Source organism: Leucoraja erinacea, chromosome 39 (assembly GCF_028641065.1).
Source record: "Leucoraja erinacea ecotype New England chromosome 39, Leri_hhj_1, whole genome shotgun sequence".
Taxonomy (NCBI): Eukaryota; Metazoa; Chordata; class Chondrichthyes; order Rajiformes; family Rajidae; genus Leucoraja; species Leucoraja erinaceus.
In genome coordinates, this window is record NC_073415.1 from 6,037,482 (window position 1) to 6,056,645 (window position 19,164).

Sequence of the window (19,164 nt, forward strand, 5' to 3'; positions counted from 1 at the left end):
ATAGGTGTTGAATTAGGCCATTCGGCCCATCGAGCCCACTAGCCATTCAATCAGGGCTGATCTCTGCTTCCTAATCCCATTTTCCCCGTAGCCCTTAACACCCATTCTAATCGAGAATTTGTCTTTCTCTGCCTTAAAATTCCTTCTCTCCAGAGATGCTGCCTGTCCCGCTGAATTACTCCAGCAGTTTGTGTCTATGTTCAAAATTGGATCAAGATACAGTTCCTGGTAGAACTTGGTGGTGGTGACTATTAGAAGGACATGGACCCTTGCTGTAAGTGAGCTGAGGGATAGTAGGACATCAATTTCATACTGCAACACCATTCTTAATTAAAAACTAACGATCAAGAATGCATTTAAGGTTCTGACCTGTTTATCCAGGAACTCCCTGGCATCCTTTTCAATGTGCCCCTCGTACAGGTTAGTGGTGAGGCTCATCAGTCCTATTTTTGAGAGGCCAAAGTCCGTAAGCTTAATATGGCCCATCGATGTTATCAAGAGGCTGCAAGGAGAGGAAGCATTAGGTGAGGGACCTTGCAGAATGCAATGCTTAATAAAATTCTGCAATTAGACTCACCACACTTTTGCTTCCAAGGTGACGACCAAGCTAGGTGACTATTTGCTTGTTCGCCACAGATGCAGATCACATATTACAATCGAGCCACAATCGAGTGTACAGAGAGATTTAAGAGTGTGGAACGACTGTAATATGTGATTGAAAATCTGCCTCTACACTTCACAATCACGTATTGTCTTTCCGTTGACTGGTTAGCAAGTAACAAAAGCTTTTCGCTGTACCTTGGTACATGTGACAATAAATTGAACTGAACACACAGAGCTTGCTACTAATAAGCATTTCTTCTCCCCAGAGATGCTGCCTGCCCAGCCGAGTTACCCCAGCATTTTGTGCCTACCATTAGCCACTCTACAGTCCTCCGGTACCTTGCCAGTGGCTGGAGAAGATGCTAAGAGATCTTCATCAAGGTTCCCACAATCTCTTCCTTTGCCTCTCTCAATAACCTTGATAAATCCCATCAGGTCCAGGGGGATGTATCCACCGTAATGCTCTTCAAGAGCCACAACCCCTTCTCCTTCATCTCAAACTACCCTTGGTTATGGGGTGGAAGATTGCAATCTTCACGTGGTCCCACGAATGCAATCAACCCGGCGTGCACAATCAAATAAGATCAAATAGAACAAGTTGTCCTACAACTTTAGGCTGTGCACTGCCATTCGCAAGAAGATGACCCTTGCATGTTAGTATCTTTCCACACTGTTCTCCTAGTCCTTCATGTTCTTCAACAACAGAGGACAACAGAGGAAGATGACTGAACTTTGGTGCCTTCCCTCACAGTGGGAAACTTTGGTTCTGCTGCGTGGGGGTGTCTATGTTAAAGACTATCGTGTTCTGTGCTCTTTTTTATTCATATGGTGACCACACATTTCACTGTACCAATTGGTACATGTGGCAATAAATGTCTCTTGTCTCATGTCTTGTCCCTTCTCCTTCGTGGACACAGATGCAAGATGCTCACTTGGTATCTTCCCTACATCTCCAAACTCCAAGCACAAATGGCCCTACTTCTCCCTGGTTAATCTTTGGGATTTTCTTTGGGATCTGACACCAAAGCCACTTTGTGGCCCCTTCTGGCCCCTCTAATCATTGGCTTGAGTTCTTTCGTTATATTCCTCAAAGTTCCTATCTGATACCATGCTCTTTTCCATTTCTTTTTGACCAAATTTGTAACCTCGTTTGCCATCCAAGATTCCCTGACTTTGCCATCCTTATCCCTCCTCCTCGTTGCAACCTGTTGGTTCCGAGTTTCAATCAACCATTGAAGGATTAAATAAATCTTTTATTCACATAATGGGGAAGTGTGATGAAGCATAATGTCCCATTCACTTATGACCTAGGGTACTGTAACGCAGTGTATTACCCATTTTCCACAAATGATTCAGTTCCTCCCACACCATTACATCCCACCGGGATACCTGTGGAGTTTTTTTTTTATAATCACCTGCCTTGTAAGATCTCCTCTGACTGTCTCAGGGATCTGAGGGCTGAAGCCTCAAATTACAATTCTTCCTTGAAGCTAAGTGCTAAGTGATTACAGTTTCTTTAAGCAGAAGATGCTGTGAAATTGGCTTCACTCAGTAATTTGTTCCACACCGTCACCGCCTCAATGTATCATTGCTACTTAACCCAATCAATGCCAACAACACCGTCCAAACGCTACAGAGACAGAGGCAGAGGGAGAGAGGGAGGGAGGGGGAGAGAGAGAAGGAGGGAGGGGGAGAGGGAGAGAGATAGGGAGAGAGAAAGCGGAGAGAAAGAGATGGAGAGAGGGAGGGGGAGAGGGAGAGGAGAGAGGGAGAGAGAGGGAGAGAAGGAGAGAGACGGAGAGGGGGAGAGAGAGGGAGAGAGGGGAGAGAGAGAGAGAGAGAGAGAGGGAGAGAGGGAGAGAGGGGGAGAGAGGGAGAGAGGGAGAGAAGGAGAGAAGGAGAGAGAGGGAGGGAGAGGGGAGAGAGAGAAAGAGGGGAAGAGAGAAGAGAGAGGAAGAGAGGAGAGGGAGGGAGAGAGGAAGAGAGAGAGAAGGGGAGAGGAAAGAGAGAGAGGGAGAGAGGAAGGGGGAGGGAGGGAGAGAGGAGAGAGGGAGGGAGAGAGGGATTAGAGGAGAGGGAGAGAGAGAGCGGAGGAGTGAGAGAGAGAGGGAGAGAGGGAGAGAGGGAGAGGGAGAGAGAGGGAGAGAGGGAGAGGAAGAGAGGGAGAGAGGGAGAGGGAGAGGGACGAGGGAAGGGCAGGGGGGAGAGCTTTAAACTTACTTGTCTGGCTTGAGGTCGCGATGGACGATACCATAGTTGTGCAGGTACTCCAAAGCCAGGACAGTTTCTGCAAAATACATCTGTGCCAGGTCCACTGGCAACGCTCCGATGTTCTTCAATAATGTTGCGCAGTCGCCTCCTGCATTGGGAAAAGGCATGAAGGTCAAACTGCAGGGAAACAAACAACTGTGTTGAGGAAGCTGCAGGGAAACAGGCCCTTCGGCCCATCTTGTCCATGCCGACCCAACATGCGCCATCGACGTCCGTCCACTGAGTTGAGGAAGATACCTCTACCGAGCAGGGTGTCGAGATATTATTTCACTGGAGCCTTGAAGATCAACACAAAAAGCTGGAGTATCTCCGTGGGTCAGACAGGGTCTCTGGAGAGAATGGAGAGGTGACGTTTTGTGTCGAGACCCTTATTCAGAATCACGGGGAAGGGTAAACGAGGGATATAGTTCACGTTCACAATTTATAGGAGTAATATTAGGCCATTCGGCCCATCGAGTCCACTCTGCCATGCAATCATGGCCAATGTCTGCCTCCAAATCCCATTCTCCTGCCTTCTCCCCATTACCCTTGACACCCGTTCTAATCAAGAATCTGTCTACCTCTGCCTTAAATAGCCGGTGGTGTAGAGAGATATAGAACAAATGAATGGAAGATGTGCAAGAAAGTAAGGGTGATGCAGGACCTTGTTAGCTGTGTGCGAGGTGAGAATGACTAGCAAGTCTGTTGACCCTCCCCACAGCCCACCAGCTGGCTGGAGCCCTGACCTTCCCAGCTGTCGGAAGTAGAACACGATGAACTGGGTATTAGAAAGTGTCTAGAAATGTTCAAACTAAGCTTGCCTGGATTTTTGTGGGAGAAAATATATGGAACTGGTGTGTGAGTTTAGATTCAGATCACAAATGTAACAAGTTGGAGGAGATGAAAGGCTTGTAAATATCCGATGTTCTGACAGATGCCGTATGTACACACTCCCTCCAAACCGCAAGGGATGTGGGTTGGTTGCAAGAGTAAAAAATGTTAGCACTTGTAAAATGAATCACAACTTTGCATAAGAGAGCGCTTGAGGCAAGACTCTGAGTGAATAGAGTCCGTCTGCTGCATCTATAGTCAGCAACTTGCCTCTGTCTAATATAGAAAGCTCGGCTGCACGAACTTGTTCGCAGTAGCATCTTGCATCTCAAAGAGAATTCCCACCTCTCTGTACTTTTCCCTGTAAGATTACATCCACTGGGATCGGAGGTGTTGATTGCAAGTCTGAACTGTGAATGAAGCCCACAATTGTATGAACGAGATCTAATGTTTCATTTACACACTTTGATTGTTGGGACCATTAAACCACATGGTCTCATGCAGCCATTACACCTGGGCAGGAGGGGGTGGGAAAGGGAAGTGTGGTAGCTATCAGTTTTAATTCGTCAAGGGAATGGAGGGATGTGGATCATGTTCAGCACGGACATTGTGGGCCGAAGGGCCTGTTTCTGTGCTGTACTATATAATATAACCATATAACCATATAACAATTACAGCACGGAAACAGGCCATCTCGACCCTTCTAGTCCGTGCCGAACACATAATCTCCCCTAGTCCCATATACCTGCGCTCAGACCATAACCCTCCATTCCCTTCCCATCCATATAACTATCCAATTTATTTTTAAATGATAAAAACGAACCTGCCTCCACCACCTTCACTGGAAGCTCATTCCACACAGCCACCACTCTCTGAGTAAAGAAGTTCCCCCTCATGTTACCCCTAAACTTCAGTCCCTTAATTCTCAAGTCATGTCCCCTTGTTTGAATCTTCCCTACTCTCAGTGGGAAAAGCTTTTCCACGTCAACTCTGTCTATCCCTCTCATCATTTTAAAAACCTCTTTCAAGTCCCCCCTTAACCTTCTGCGCTCCAAAGAATAAAGCCCTAACTTGTTCAACCTTTCTCTGTAACTTAGTTGCTGAAACCCAGGCAACATTCTAGTAAATCTCCTCTGTACTCTCTCTATTTTGTTGACATACTGTTCTATGTTCCTCACCCCAACTCCAAGGACCCATGTTGACCTTAACACAACATCATCATTGAAAACATTAGCGACGCAGTGGCGCTGGTTTCCGACGGCAACGATGACGGACGCACCACACGTCTCTGTCCTCCAGTTCCTGCGGAGGACAGAGTTTAGGTGTGTGTGTGTGTGTGTGTGTGTGTGTATGTGCTTTATCATCATTCCTCACAAAGCCGTGTACAACAGTGATCACAACTTCCACTGAAGTGTGGATGGCCGTTGGTTCGCTAGAAGTTCATCCGCCCTTTGCCAGGTCTTGTTTGTGGTCCTGCCGGGGGTCCACAGCCCCCTCCTCACCTGGCAAACCAAGTGGTTTAGTCGCCGACTATCCGACCACGGAGCAGGTAGCACGGGATTACATGGGACCCATGGCGAAGGGAACTCACCCCTGACCTTAACAACATGTACTAATTATACACAGTGGATTACCACTTTCTCATCCAATCCCTACACTCCAGGGGGAGATTTATAGAGGCCTATTCAGTATTTGTTCACTAATGTTAAAGCTCTAGGCCAGCGGTGGGGAACCTGTGGCCTTCGAGGCCATTAAGTGCGGCCTTTTGAATTAATCCAAATTTTGTAGAACAAATCCTTTTATTTTTATTAATATGTCTTTGTTCGTCTATTATTATTTTAATTTTAATCTTAAAGATTCAGATTCAGATTCAGATTCAGTTTTAATTGTCATTGTCAGTGTACAGTACAGAGACAACGAAATGCAGTTAGCATCTCCCTTGAAGAGCGACATAGAAGACGTACTCGCTACGTTCATTCTCCGTGCATACCACGAGTTTGATTTTTTTTAAACTAGGGAGATTAAAATGAACGTATTTAAAATACCAAAGAGTAAAAGAAGATTCAACAAAATAATCCTCCCCGACTGACGACCACAATTAAAACATTAGTAATTCATGAGGGCTATTTTAACAAAATAATCTACATATTGAAGTACATCTAATTGAAGTTTCTTTGATGCAGCCTTAAACCCCTTGTCCCACGGTACGTTCATTCCAAGAGTTCTCCCGAGTTTGCCCTGATTCGAACTCGGAGATTTACAGTAATGGCCACTCGTCGGTACTCGGGGCTCTCGTGGACATTTTTCATCATGTTGAAAAATCTTCATAAGTCTTCCCGTGCTTACTTGCCGTTAGCGAGTCTTCCCGAGTACCTGCCGTTAGCGCTAAGAGACGTCCCCGAGCTCCGACGTACCCGCTACGTTCATTCTCCGTGCTTACCACGAGTTTGATTTTTTTAAAACTAGGGAGAGCTCTTGGAATGAACTCATACCATGGGACAGGGCTTTTATTAGATTACAGCTAACTTAATGTGGCCTTCCAACATGGAAAGGTTCCCCACCCCTGCAGTAGGGATGTGTCTCCCATTGACTTACCTTCCACATACTCCATTACCATGCAAAGGTGCCTCCTGGTTTCGAAGGAACAAAACATACTGACAACAAATGGGTTCTCGGCAAACGTAAGGATGTCACGTTCCACAAATGCCTGCTGAATCTGGTTTCGGAGAATCAGGTTCTGTTTATTTATCTTCTTCATTGCAAACCGCTGCCTGGTCTCTCTGTGTCTCACCAAATATACGGCACTGTAAACAAAACAAGGGCACATTCATTCAAAAGTAACCAGCTTCTACTGAGAGAGTACAACTTATTTTGGTGTCGAATTAAACTCTAATGCAGCCAATGTGACATAATTGTCTTAATGCCATTGATCAGTCGTATCTACCACACCAGTATGGTATTGACAGGACTCGGTCTGTCAGCGAGGCAAATAAGATTTGGCATCATGTTCGGCACAGACATTGTGTTCCTGTGCTGTACTTTTTCTGCGCTCTATGAGGTCCCAAGACATCATCGGGAATACCCATTGCTGATGCCTCCTTGCTCATCTCTCGTTCTGCCAACAGTCAGGGAAACATAGAAATTAGGTGCAGGAGTAGGCCATTCGGCCCTTCGAGCCTGCACCGCCATTCAATATGATCATGGCTGATCATCCAACTCAGTATCCCGTACCTGCCTTCTCTCCATACCCCCTGATCCCTTTAGCCACAAGGGCCACATCTAACTCCCTCTTAAATATAGCCAATGAACTGTGGCCTCAACTACCCTCTGTGGCAGAGAGTTCCAGAGATTCACCACTCTCTGTGTGAAAAACGTTCTTCTCATCTCGGTTTTAAAGGATTTCCCCCTTATCCTTAAACTGTGACCCCTTGTCCTGGACTTCCCCAACATCGGGAGCAATCTTCCTGCATCTAGCCTGTCCAACCCCTTAAGAATTTTGTAAGTTTCTATAAGAACATTGGGCTCTGCCCGAGCCGACTGCCTGCCCCTTTTCTGGGGTTACGTCCGTGCCCGGATGGTGTTAGAGAGGGACTACACGCTGTCCACTGGTGCCCTGGGGGATTTCCGGGACCGCTGGGCACCGCGGGGGGTGGAAATCATCCTTGACAAGAAGTGTAAAATAGTTATATGATAGCTTGTCGATGTCGTGTATTACGGTGATGGGCTCTGGGTTTTTTTACTGTATAAAATAAGACAAAACCATCCACCATAATACATGACAAACAATAAACTATTAATAATATTTAATATTTGAATAAATATTTTTCATTATAAACAAAAACAAAAAAAAAATCAGCCAGGGGACATGGAATCCTGGTGGAGATCAGGAACGGGGTACTGATTTTGGATGATCAGCCATGATCACATTGAATAGTGGTGCTTGCTCGAAGGGCCGAATGGCTCTACTCCTGCACTGATTTTCTATGTTTCGATGAAAGTATGGCGAGAATGAAATGCTCGGGGAAGGAGAAAGAGGTGCAGCACACGCACAGGCCTTGAACCTCGTGAGACGCAGGAGGAGCACGGCCAGGAGGAGCCCCACTGAGCCCAGTCCCTCCACGCACTAGAGTCTCCTAACCCCTGCAGAGTGGTTACTAAGATGGCTGATCCGTGGGTGTTTGCTGCTGGGGCGCAAGTCAGGGTCTGATCAACCCCGGTCTGACGTTGTGAGACCCAAAACACCCGATGACCCCGGGTCACATCACTAATTCAATTTCAATTTTATTTTTAATATGTTTTATTATTTATTATTTATTTTTTTAATTTTTTTTTTAATGATTTTTTTTTTATGATATTGCCTGTAAGGGAAATTCATTTCGTTGTCTCAAATTGAGACAATGACAATAAATTTGAATACAATACAATACAAAAGGATGTGGCCAGGCCCAGTGCATCCCGAAGATCATCTTGATTTCAAGGACTATGTTGGACTGCGTGTTTGTCGTATAAGATTCTATCCCTCTGGGTCACATCTGTTGCCATCGAACGTTAACCAGCTCCCTCATGTCAAGGAGCTGCATCCGCTCCGTCTCCAAGGTGGGACAGGGGCTCCGCTTACCAATGCAGCATTTGTGCCCTGGAGCCTCTAGGCATTAAAAATGCATCATAAATCTGCTTGCAGCAATCTGGGATATAGTTCTCAGTAAAATCCAAACTAACGTGGATGCTCCCAAGTCAAGGCTGTTGTTTATTAGTGCTAAATATATACGTAGCGGATGGTTGTAATTGGGATATCATGTGGTGTCAATTCCAGGAACAGATCCAGTGGGATGTAGCAAAATAATCTCCTGCATCCTAAAAATCAATTGCATTTATTTTGTTTATCTCTCCCGGGCGAGAGGATTCTAAAGCTGCAGGGCACAGGCTTAAGATGAGAGGGGAGAGAGTTAAGAGGGACCTCAGGAGTACCTTTTTGTCTCAGAGGGTAGCTTGTATAGAGAATGAGCTGCAAAGTGGTGCAGGGGTAGAGATGCTGCCTTGCAGCGCCAGAGACATGGGTTCGATCCTGACTGTGGGTGCTGTTCGTGCGGATGCTGTGCCTTCTCCTCATCACCTGCGTGGGATTTCCTCCGGTTGCTCCGGTTTCTTCCCTCACGAGTTGTAAATTGTCCCGAGTGGGTGTAGGGTAGAGTTAATGTGCGGGGATCGCTGGTCGGCACAGACTCGGTGGGCCGAAGGGCCTGTTTCCGGGATGCATTCCTGAACTAAACTAAAACTAAGGAGGCGGAAACTATATTTAAAACAAATTTGAACAGGTATGTGTGGATGGGAAAGGTTTAGAGGGCTGTGGGCCACATTCAGGGGAGTTGGTGTAGACAGATACATTAATGGTGTTTAAGATACCTTTGGATAAGCACAAGGACATGCAGGGAATAGAGGGATATGAATTATGTTCAGTCAGGTAAGTTCTTGGCATCATGTCTGGCAGAGTCACTGTGGGCTGAAGGGCCTGTTCCTGTGCTGTACTATAATGGAGTCATAGAGTCATAGAATGATGCATGACCCTTCGGCCCAGATTGCCAACATGTCCCAGCTACACTAGTCCCACCTGCCCGCATATGGCCCATATCCCTCCAAACCTGTCCTGTCTAACTGTTTCATAAATGTTGGGATAGTCCCAGCCTCCTCTGGCAGCTTGTTCCATACACCCACCACCCTTTGTGTGAAAATGTTACCCCTCAGATTCCTATTAAACCTTTTCCTCGACACCTTAAAACTAGGTCCTCGATTCACCGACTCTGGACAAGATACTCTGTTCATCTACCTGATCCTTCGCTACAAAATTTCAGAGCGCCGCGCGATGCCGGGCACAAGCCTCCACGCTTCTCAGTGAGACCGGCCCCGCGCGGCCACACGATGCCCGTGCACCTCCACGCGACAACGAGGTCGCGTAATTTGCGTTCCCAGGACACGTAAGTGGGACAGGGCCTTAACTGTTCTATCTTCGATATTCGCATTACGTGCCAACAACATCCTGAATCACGTACAGAACCAGAGCAGGTAAGGACCACGGATTTCCTTCCTGAGATATATCCATGATAATCCTATTCTGTGACAATTTATTACCCGCCTAATTCCAGATTTATTTAACTAATGACATTTAGACCCTTCAGCTGCCATAACAGGTTCAAACTCAGGATCACCCTTTAGCCACCTGTACACCAACTTGACCCAACTTACCCATACGCTCCATTGCTTATTAGTTTGATGGTGTCAAAGTCTTCTTCAGATGGTGCCTTTGTAGGTTTGCCAGCACGACCCTGTAGCAAAACAAACATCTAGGTTTGGTCGAAGATAGACACAAAATGCTGGAGTAACTCAGCGGGATAGGCAGCATCTCTGGAGAGAAGGAATGGGTGACGTTTCGGGTCGGGATCCTTCTTTCGACTGAGAATCAGGAGAGAGGGAGGCACAGAGATATGGAAGGATAATGCGTGAAAACGAGAAATCAAAGGGGACTGAGATCCAGGATCGTTGATCCCTGAGGGGAAGATGACCATGAGGCACACAATCAATAACATTTAATCGGGAGGACAGTGACAGTCAGGAAGCTAGGGTGGGGGAGGGATGGAGAGAGAGGGAAAGCAAGAGTTACTTGAAGTTAGAGAAGTCAATATTCACACAGCTGGGTAGTAAGCAAAGTTTGGTCGGGCTTTTGAACATCTTGCGTTCATTCAATTCTTTAAAGTGGGGATTAGTATCGATGGGCAAGTGGGGATTAGTATCGATGGGCAAGTGGGGAATAGGATGGATGGGACAGCTTGGTCGGCATGGATGAGTTGTCCATGGGGCTTGTTTCCTTGCTGTTTGACTGTGCGTGGATTGTCAGTGAGGTTATGGAGAGGTTTAAAGGTGAGGACTTTTGGGCGGAGTGGAAGTGACTTGAGAGAGTTCTACACTGTCACATAAACTCCGCACAACTGCGGGCTAATGTACAGCTGAGGTGCGGCACAGACAGTGGCAAAAGAGACGACATGACCTGAGAGGGCTGGAAGAAATGATAGAGGCGATAAGAGAGCTGAAGACACACACACACTGAGATCAGTGAAACATAGGCAAACATAACTGTGTCTGAGATGACTCACATCGATCAAGTCGACCAACTCTTGGGCATTGAGGCTGGCATTGTCATAGTTGTCCAGGTTAGCCATTTCTATGTTAAAGAACACAAGGACAGGTAACTTAGCAGGTAGAAGCAAAGAACTGCAGATGCTGATATGTGAGTGATATGTGGCCACTGCAAGGCTGTGGGGACAAATGAAAATAAACCAATGTGTTCCTACCCTCCAAGGGATCTCGAGTCAGCCCCAGTTGACTGATGATGTAACGTGGGATGTCGATTTTAATGCCATGGCCCTCTTTCGCATGGTCTTCTGCAGCTTCAAGTAGATGGTAAAATTCTTCCGGATTAAACTCCTGCACGGTGGGGAAATAAGGAGCGTTTGTAAAAGATTTTCACACAAAGTTCATCAAAATAAATAAAATACCTATCACCTGCCAGGCTTTGTCCAGGCCTTTCTCACTTCCAGCTCCCCCCCCACAAAAAAAACTCAGCCCGTGAGGCAGCATCTATACAGCGAAGGAATAGGTGACTTTTCGGATCAAGACCCTTCTTCAGACCCACTCCTGATGCAATTCTGGCGAGCAGCACAGACTCACCAGGCACTCCAGTAAGCGTGCAGGTCTTGCGATGATGATGAGCAACTTCTTCATCAACTGCGTGACAAAGGCAACTTCCGCGCTCTCCGACCGCTCGTGAGCCTGGGGGGACGATAGGGATGTTGGTCACGTTCATACTATCCTGCGTCACACCGATCAATGTGAGGGTTTAGTTTAGAGATTAGGGTTTAGCGCGGAAACAGGCCCTTAGGCCCACCGGCTCCGCGCCGACCACACTAACATTGTCCTAGGGACAATTTACATTTATACCAAGCCAATTTACCTACAAACCTGCACGTCTTTGGAGTGTGGGAGGAAACCGAAGATCTCGGATAAACCCCAGTTAGGTCACGGGGAGAACGAACAAACTCCGTACAGACAGTGGCCGTAGTCGGGATTGAACCTGGATCTCTGGCGCTGCAAGCGCTGTAAGGAACAACTCTACCGCTGCGCCACCGTGCCGCCCTAGGGTGAGGGAACCTCACATGCAAGTTAGTTAGTGGTTAATGCATCAACGAGTCGACACTGATCGCCCATCGGTCGGCCATTCATATCAGTTCTGTGTTATCCCACATTTACATCCACTCCCTACATACCCGGGACAATTTGCAGAGGCCAATTAACCTACAAATTAACCTACATTGGGCGGCACAGTGGCGCAGTGATAGAGTTACTGCCTTACAGTGCCAGAGACCCAGGTTCGATCCCGACTACGGGTGCTGTCTGTACGGGGTTTGTACGTTCTCCCTGTGATCTGCGTGGGTTTTCTCCGAGATCTTCAGTTTCTTCCCACACTCCAAAGACGTACAGGTTTGTAGGTTAATTATCTTGATATAAATGTAAATTGCCCCTAGTGTGTGTATGGTAATGTTAACGTGCAGGGATCGCTGGTCGGCGCGGACTCGGTGGGCCAAAGGGCCTGATCCCGCGCTGTATCTCTAAACTAAACTAAACGGAACAACAAACCCGCACATCTTTGGGATATGAGGTGTTGAATTGTTTATTAACTTTATTTGCTTGGTTTTGCTGCGTTGTTCGTACTCGTGTTTTATGTTTTTTAATTTATTGTTTGGATTTTCGTATGTAATTTATGCGCCTCGTGTTAGTTGTATGTTCTGTTGTTCTGCCTGTTTTATGATGTCTTGCTTGTTTTCTTTTTCTGTACAGCACTTTGGTCAGCTTTGGTTGTTTTTAAGGTGCTTAACAAATAAAGTTATTATTATTATTATTATGGAAGGAAAACAATATGCCTGGAGGGAACCCACATGGTCACAGGGAGAACATGCAAACTCCGCAAGGACAGCAGGTCGCAAGTTCATGGTTGCCCATTATTGAGAATAGCTTTTCTATTTCAGGTTTTTTTAAATAAACTAAATTGAATATCCTCCGCTGCTGGAGTGGATTTCCAACCCAGAACACCAGCTCTGGGGCCACAGATTTAAAACTCTGTGCATTCACATATCTGTGTATATCATTTTATACACGTGGATAGATCTACATCTCCGAATACAGATTTGAAAAATTCTCTTTTAAGGGGCCTTCTCTTCTATTTCTACTTTCCACTTTTTATTTTTATTTTTTTTTTTTTATATATACACACTTCACGTTTTTCTACTCTCTACCATCTATTTTTCCACTTTTTCCTCTTTCTATTGTTTTCTTTTTCTTGTCTTGCTTACTTCCTTTTCATAACATAAAACTAGAGGTTGTACATAGAATGGATTACGGTATGACATAGTTGGCACCTAAAATTAGGTTCCACTGTACTGTTTTGTACTGTATTAACTTCTAATAAAATAAACAAAAACATTTAAAAAAAAATTTAAAAAAGAAGAAAAAAAAAGAAAAGAAAATCTCCCCTCAGCACGGAGACACAGCGGTAAATTTGCTGCCTTACAGCGCTTGCAGCGTTGGAGACCCGGGTTCAATCCCGACTGTGCGTTCTCCCCGTGACCTGTGTGGATTTCCCCTGAGATCTTTGGTTTCCTCCCACACCCCAAAGACGTACAGGTTTGTAGGTTAATTGACTAGATCTAAATGTAAAATTGTCCCTAGTTTGGGTCGGATAGTGTTAGTGTGCGGGCCATCGCTGTTCGTCGCAGACTAGGCGTTTCCTTACTGCATCTCTGAACTAGACTCCGATAAAGCTGCTACATAATTCCCTGACTATTCTACTCAATGCTCTGCCTGCCACATTGCTGCGTGTATGTGTTTGTTGGTGACGGGCGTATGGCGACACAAGCTCTCCACTGTACCTCGTTACAGGTGACAATGAACTAAACTGGACAGAGAAGGTTCACCAGACTGATTCCTGGGGTGGCAGCACTTTCATATGAAGAAAGACTGGATAGACTTGGCTTGTACTCGCTAGAATTTAGAAGATTGAGGGGGGATCTTATAGGAACTTACAAAATTCTTAAGGGGTTGGACAGGCTAGATGCAGGAAGATTGTTCCTGATGTTGGGGAAGTCCAGAACAAGGGGTCACAGTTTAAGTATAAGGGGGAAATCTTTTAGGGCTGAGATGAGAACATGCTTTTTCACACAGAGAGTGGTGAATCTGTGGAATTCTCTGCCAGAGAAGGTAGTTGAGGCCACACAGTTCATTGGCTATATTTAAGAGGGAGTTAGATGTGGCCCTTGTGGCTAACGGGATCAGGGGGTATGGAGAGAAGGCAGGTACGGGATACTGAGTTGGATGATCAGCCATGATCATATTGAATGGCGGTGCAGGCTCGAAGGGCCGAATGGCCTACTCTTGCACCTATTTTCTATGTTTCTATGTTTCTATGAGTGGACTCACGTCCTGCAACAGCCTCTCCAGGTTTTCCTGCAGCTCAAAGAAGTAGCGTGAGGTGATGAGCCCATCCTGAGCCTTGTCCAGGCAGTCCCGGGACATCTCGATGATCTGGTGGTGGATGAAGCTGAGCACTCCGTCCCCCAGCGGGAGCACGTTCTCCGGCGCGTTGACGGTGAAGAACTCCTGCAGCCTCTCCTCCATCTGCGCGGTTGCCTGCGGTAGGAAGCCCATCGCAAGATTCACCACCGTGTGCGGAGAAATGCACTTCAAGTTCCCAACGTAACATTCCACCAACATCATAGAGCATTAAAGTGATATAGTGTGGAAACCTGCCCACACTGGCCAACATGTCTCAGCTACACTAGTCCCACCTGCCTGAGTTTACTCCATATCCCTCCAAACCTGTCCTATCCATATACCTGTCCAACTGCTTCTTAAACATTGGGATAGTCCCAGCCTCAACTACCTCCTCTGGCAGCTTGTTCCATACACCCACCACCCTTTGTGTGAAAAAGTTACCCCTCAGATTCCTATTAAATCATTTCTCCTTCACCTTGAACCTATGTCCTCTGGTCCTCGATTCCCCTACTCTGGGCAAGAGACTCCGTGCGACTACCCGATCTATTCCTCTCATGATTTTATACACTATAAGATCACCCCTCATCCTCCTGCGCTCCAAGGAATAGAGACCCAGCCTACTCAACCTCTCCCTATAGCTCAGACTCTCTAGTCCTGGCAACATCCTTGTAAATCTTCTCCGAACCCTTTCGAGCTTGACAATATATTTCCTATAATGTCATCATGGAAGCATAGTCATGAAGGAGGGCCCTGACCTGAAATGGCACCCGTCCACTCCCTCCCTCCCTCCCTATTCTACTTGGATTGATGTACAAGGTCGGCACTTCCTTACTGACAATAAGAAATCTCTCAGAAGTCTCAGACTCTCCAGAAGCTTTGCAATGCAGAAGGGGCCACTCAGTCCTCTGCTAGGTGACATCCCACCCAATCTGTGACCTGAGTCCACAACTAGTTCCCAACTCCACTACCCTGGGTAAAAGACTATCTCCATTCACCCTAAATGCATGTTCGTTTAAACCAAGCTGTTTGAATGACAATAAAAGGCATTCTATTCTATCTAATCCCCTCATGATTTTATACACCTATAGGATTTTAACTATCTACTGCATCTATGCCTAAAAAGTCATCCATCAAAATATTATATTTCCTCCAGCCCTTTGCTCATTGTGATTTAAGAAACATTACTCTGGTATATACTATTAACACCGGGCAGCCAATCCCATATCCCACGGAGACACATCCTTCCATACCACCTATACAAATACTTGTCCAAATGCCTAATAACTTTATGTTTGGCAGCACAAACCACGCATCAATAAGCTTCCTACATTCCAAGGAAGAGAGTCCTAGCTTGCCCAACCTCTCACTGTAGCTCAAGCCCTCGAGTCCTGGTATTATTTTCCCGTATTATCTTTCTCTCAAGTCTTTCCAGCTGATAGATCCTTCCTGCAGCAGAGTGACCAAAACTGGACATAGTCAAAGAAGTCAAAGGTCCGATGAACACAATGGGCCCCAGGGGCAACTCCCTCTGTCCACCTACCTTTGGGAACCGTTCCTTGTAGACATGGTTCATCATTACTATCTCATTGTCGTAGCAGGAAGGAGATCGCCCGGGACTGCAACAGATCGAAAGCTACAGGTTAGTTCTGGGCAAGAAACCCGCTCGGAAAATCTCCGCATCTGATTTCAGATAGTCTCCATGGGATGTGTTGTCTCGAGGTGTTCGGCTTTATGAAAGGCTGGTGAGCAATTCAGTAACCAGGGCCTGGGTACCATGACTAGAAGATTGAGTTGGGACACGCACACACACAAGAAATGACAAGATGAAGAGTTACCAGAAAATGGATCACCCAATTGACCCAAATTGGCTGATTGATCCAAAACTAGAATAACAAAAGGTGGGGAAAAAAACACCCACACAGTGCTGGAGTAACTCAGCGGGTCAGGCAGCATCCCTGGAGAACAAAGATAGGTGGCATTTTGGGTTGGGACCTTTCATCTGAACACCTATTCGTGTTCTCCAGAGATGCTGCCTGACCTGCTAAGTTACTCCAGCGCTTTTGTGTTTTATTTGGTAACCCAGCATCTGCAGTTCCTTGTGTCTCTAATATCAAATAAGGGGATCATTATACAAGTCTCCTTAAGTAGATGCGATCTATTGGTCAGCACAAGAATCTGCAGCAGCTGGAATCGAGCAGAAAATAAATGCTGGAGGAACTCAGCATCTGAGGAGGAAATGGACCGTCAACAATCCAGTCTGAAGAAGGGTCCCAACCCAAAGCATCATCTATCCGTTCCTTCCACAGATGCTCCCTGACCTGCTGAGTAACTCCAGCACTTTGCGTTTTGCACAATCCATTAGGCATTCGGCATCTCAACCTAACGTATCCTAGCCTATTGAGGAAAATTCACGGAACTTATCGAGGGAGGCCATTGTTGTCACGGAAGCCTTATCCTGAAGGAGGGTCCTGACCTGAAATGGCAACTGTCCATTCCCTCCACAGATGCTGCCTGACCCACTGAGTTCCTCCAGCACTTGGTGTTTTGTTCACGATTCCAGCATCTGCAGTGTCTCTATTATCCTGAAGGACCTTGGTTTTTACACTAGACTTGCGTGAACTGTGCCATTTAGGGTGCTGCTCTCATCTTTAAGGTTGAGGGATCGAGTCCCTGCACAGGGTATTCAACGCACATCTCCTCCCCCCTCCAATGCAGTGCGGAGGGAGAACTGTTCCAACAGACGTGCCATCTTTTGGGCGAGATGTGAAATAGACACAGGTGCAAGAGTAGCCCATTCGGCCCTTAGAGCCAGCACCGCAATTCAATGTGATCATGGCTGATCATCCCCAATCAGTACCCCGTTCCTGCCATTTCCCCATATCCCTTGATTCATTTATCCCTTTATTCCTTTAGCTAAATCTAACTCTCTCTTGAAAACATCCAGTGAATTGGCCTCCACTGGCTTGTGTGGCAGAGAATTCCACAGATTCGCAACTCTCTGGCTGAAAACGTTTTTTTTCATCTCAGGTAAATTTCCTACCCCTTATTCATAAACTGTGGCCCCTGGTTCTGGACTGCCCCAACGTCGTGAACATGTTTCCTGCCTCTAGCGTGTCCAAGCCCTTAACAATCTTATATGTTTCAATAAGATTACCCTCTCATCCTTCTAAACTCCAGAGTGTACAAGCCCATCTGCTCCATTCACTTGGCATATGACAGTCCCGCCATCCCGGGAATTAACCATGTAAACCTACGCTGGGCTCCCTCAATAGCAAGAATGTCCTTCCACAAATTAGGGGACCAAAACTGCACACAATGCTCCAGGTGTGGTCTCACCAGGGCCCAACATGTCCTTGGCAGCTCTCTATCAGAGCCAACATAGCTTTCTGCACAATCTGCAGGCATTGCCACTTTCATTTCTTGTACGTGTATGTGACAAATAAAACTGGGCTTGACTTGACTTGACCATCGTCACAGCTTCATCAAAATGGTGTCAGCTCCAGCGGTCAGGGTGGGGGAGCGCCGTGGGGGTTACTGACCTGAGGCTCCGTGAGCGCGGGCGGATGGCCGGGGATCGCCGACCACCATCATCGTCCGTGATGCTCTCAGTGCTGCCAAAGTGCTTCGAGAGGAAGTGCAGCTCATCCACGGTGGGCTGGAAGGGCAACTGGTGGAGCTTCTCCTGCGATGAGCAGGAAGACTGCAGAGAGAAACAAGGTCCAAGTGAGGGGCGGGGGGGGGATAAACCAGGCCCCAGTGCCCAAAGCTTGGCCCCCATGTATCTGCCCTCCCTTCATCTCCTCTCGTGGTGGCCGCCCATACCATCATTGACTGCCCTTCATTGTTGGACCCTATGGACTCATGTTTCTCTGCTTGTCCTCCACCTCACTCCCTCCAACCAGACCAATGTAAGAGCATAGGGGGAGGCCATTCAGTCCTTCAAAGCTCATACAGCACGGAAACAGGCCCTTTGGCCCGAATCACCAATGCTGACCAAGATGTCCAAACTAAGCTAGCATTTGCACGTGTGTGGCCCACATTCTTCCAAATCCATATACCTGTCCAAACTCCTTTGAAATGTAAACTACTTTCAATGAGCAACTGGTTGCACATATCCACCACCCTCTGTGTGGATAAAGGTGCCCCTCACGTTCCTATTAAATCTATTCCTTCTCCCCTTAAATCTATGCCCCTTAGTTTATGATCACCCTCGCCTAGATTTAAAGCCCTGTGCAATCACACATCTGTGTATATTATGTTATACACTGTAGAAGATCACCCCTCAGCACGGTGGCGCAGCGGTAGAGTTGCTGCCTTACAGCGCTTGCAGCGCCAGGAGACCCGGGTTCTATCCCGACTGCGGGTGCTGTCTGTATGGTGTTTGCACGTTCTCCCCGTGACCTGCGTGGGATTTCTCCGAAATCTTCAGGTTTCCTCCCACACCCCAAAGACGTACAGGTTTGTAGGTAAATTGGCTTGGTTGTGGTGCAAATTGTCCCTAGTGTGTGTGGGATAGTGTTAATGTGCTGGGGGGCACAGCAGTGCAGCAGTAGAGCTGCTGCCTTACAGCATAAGGGACCCGAGTTTGGTCCTGACTACGGGTATTGCCTGTCCAGAGCTTGTACATTCTCCCTGTGACCATGTGGGTTTCCACCTGGTGCTCCGGTTTCCTCCCACATTCCAAAGATGCGCAGGTGTGCTTTTGTAAATTGCCCCTAGTGCGTAAGATGCAAATGTGGGATAGCACAGCATGATGGGCCAAAGGGCCTGCTTCCACGCTGTATCTCCATCTATCCCCCAAACACATCGAGTCACAGAGTGATACAGTGTGGAAACAGGCCCTTCGGCTCAACTTGCCCACATTGGCCAACATGTCCCAGCTAC

General features: G+C 46.9%; 1 protein-coding gene across 3 annotated transcripts in view; it reads right to left on the minus strand.

Annotated features, from left to right (window-relative positions):
• Positions 1–19,164, minus strand: part of LOC129714328 (microtubule-associated serine/threonine-protein kinase 1-like) — a 96,464-nt gene that overhangs the window by 25,814 nt on the left and 51,486 nt on the right. For all 3 annotated transcript variants that reach the window (XM_055663868.1, XM_055663867.1, XM_055663866.1), the window contains 10 exons: positions 17,820–17,980; positions 15,821–15,896; positions 14,206–14,415; positions 11,404–11,505; positions 11,028–11,160; positions 10,830–10,897; positions 9,925–10,004; positions 6,280–6,488; positions 2,824–2,962; positions 370–502 (listed from right to left, as the gene is read on the minus strand). In XM_055663868.1, the coding sequence (XP_055519843.1) occupies positions 370–502; positions 2,824–2,962; positions 6,280–6,488; positions 9,925–10,004; positions 10,830–10,897; positions 11,028–11,160; positions 11,404–11,505; positions 14,206–14,415; positions 15,821–15,896; positions 17,820–17,980 (1,311 nt within the window). The remainder of the gene's footprint in view (positions 1–369; positions 503–2,823; positions 2,963–6,279; positions 6,489–9,924; positions 10,005–10,829; positions 10,898–11,027; positions 11,161–11,403; positions 11,506–14,205; positions 14,416–15,820; positions 15,897–17,819; positions 17,981–19,164) is intronic.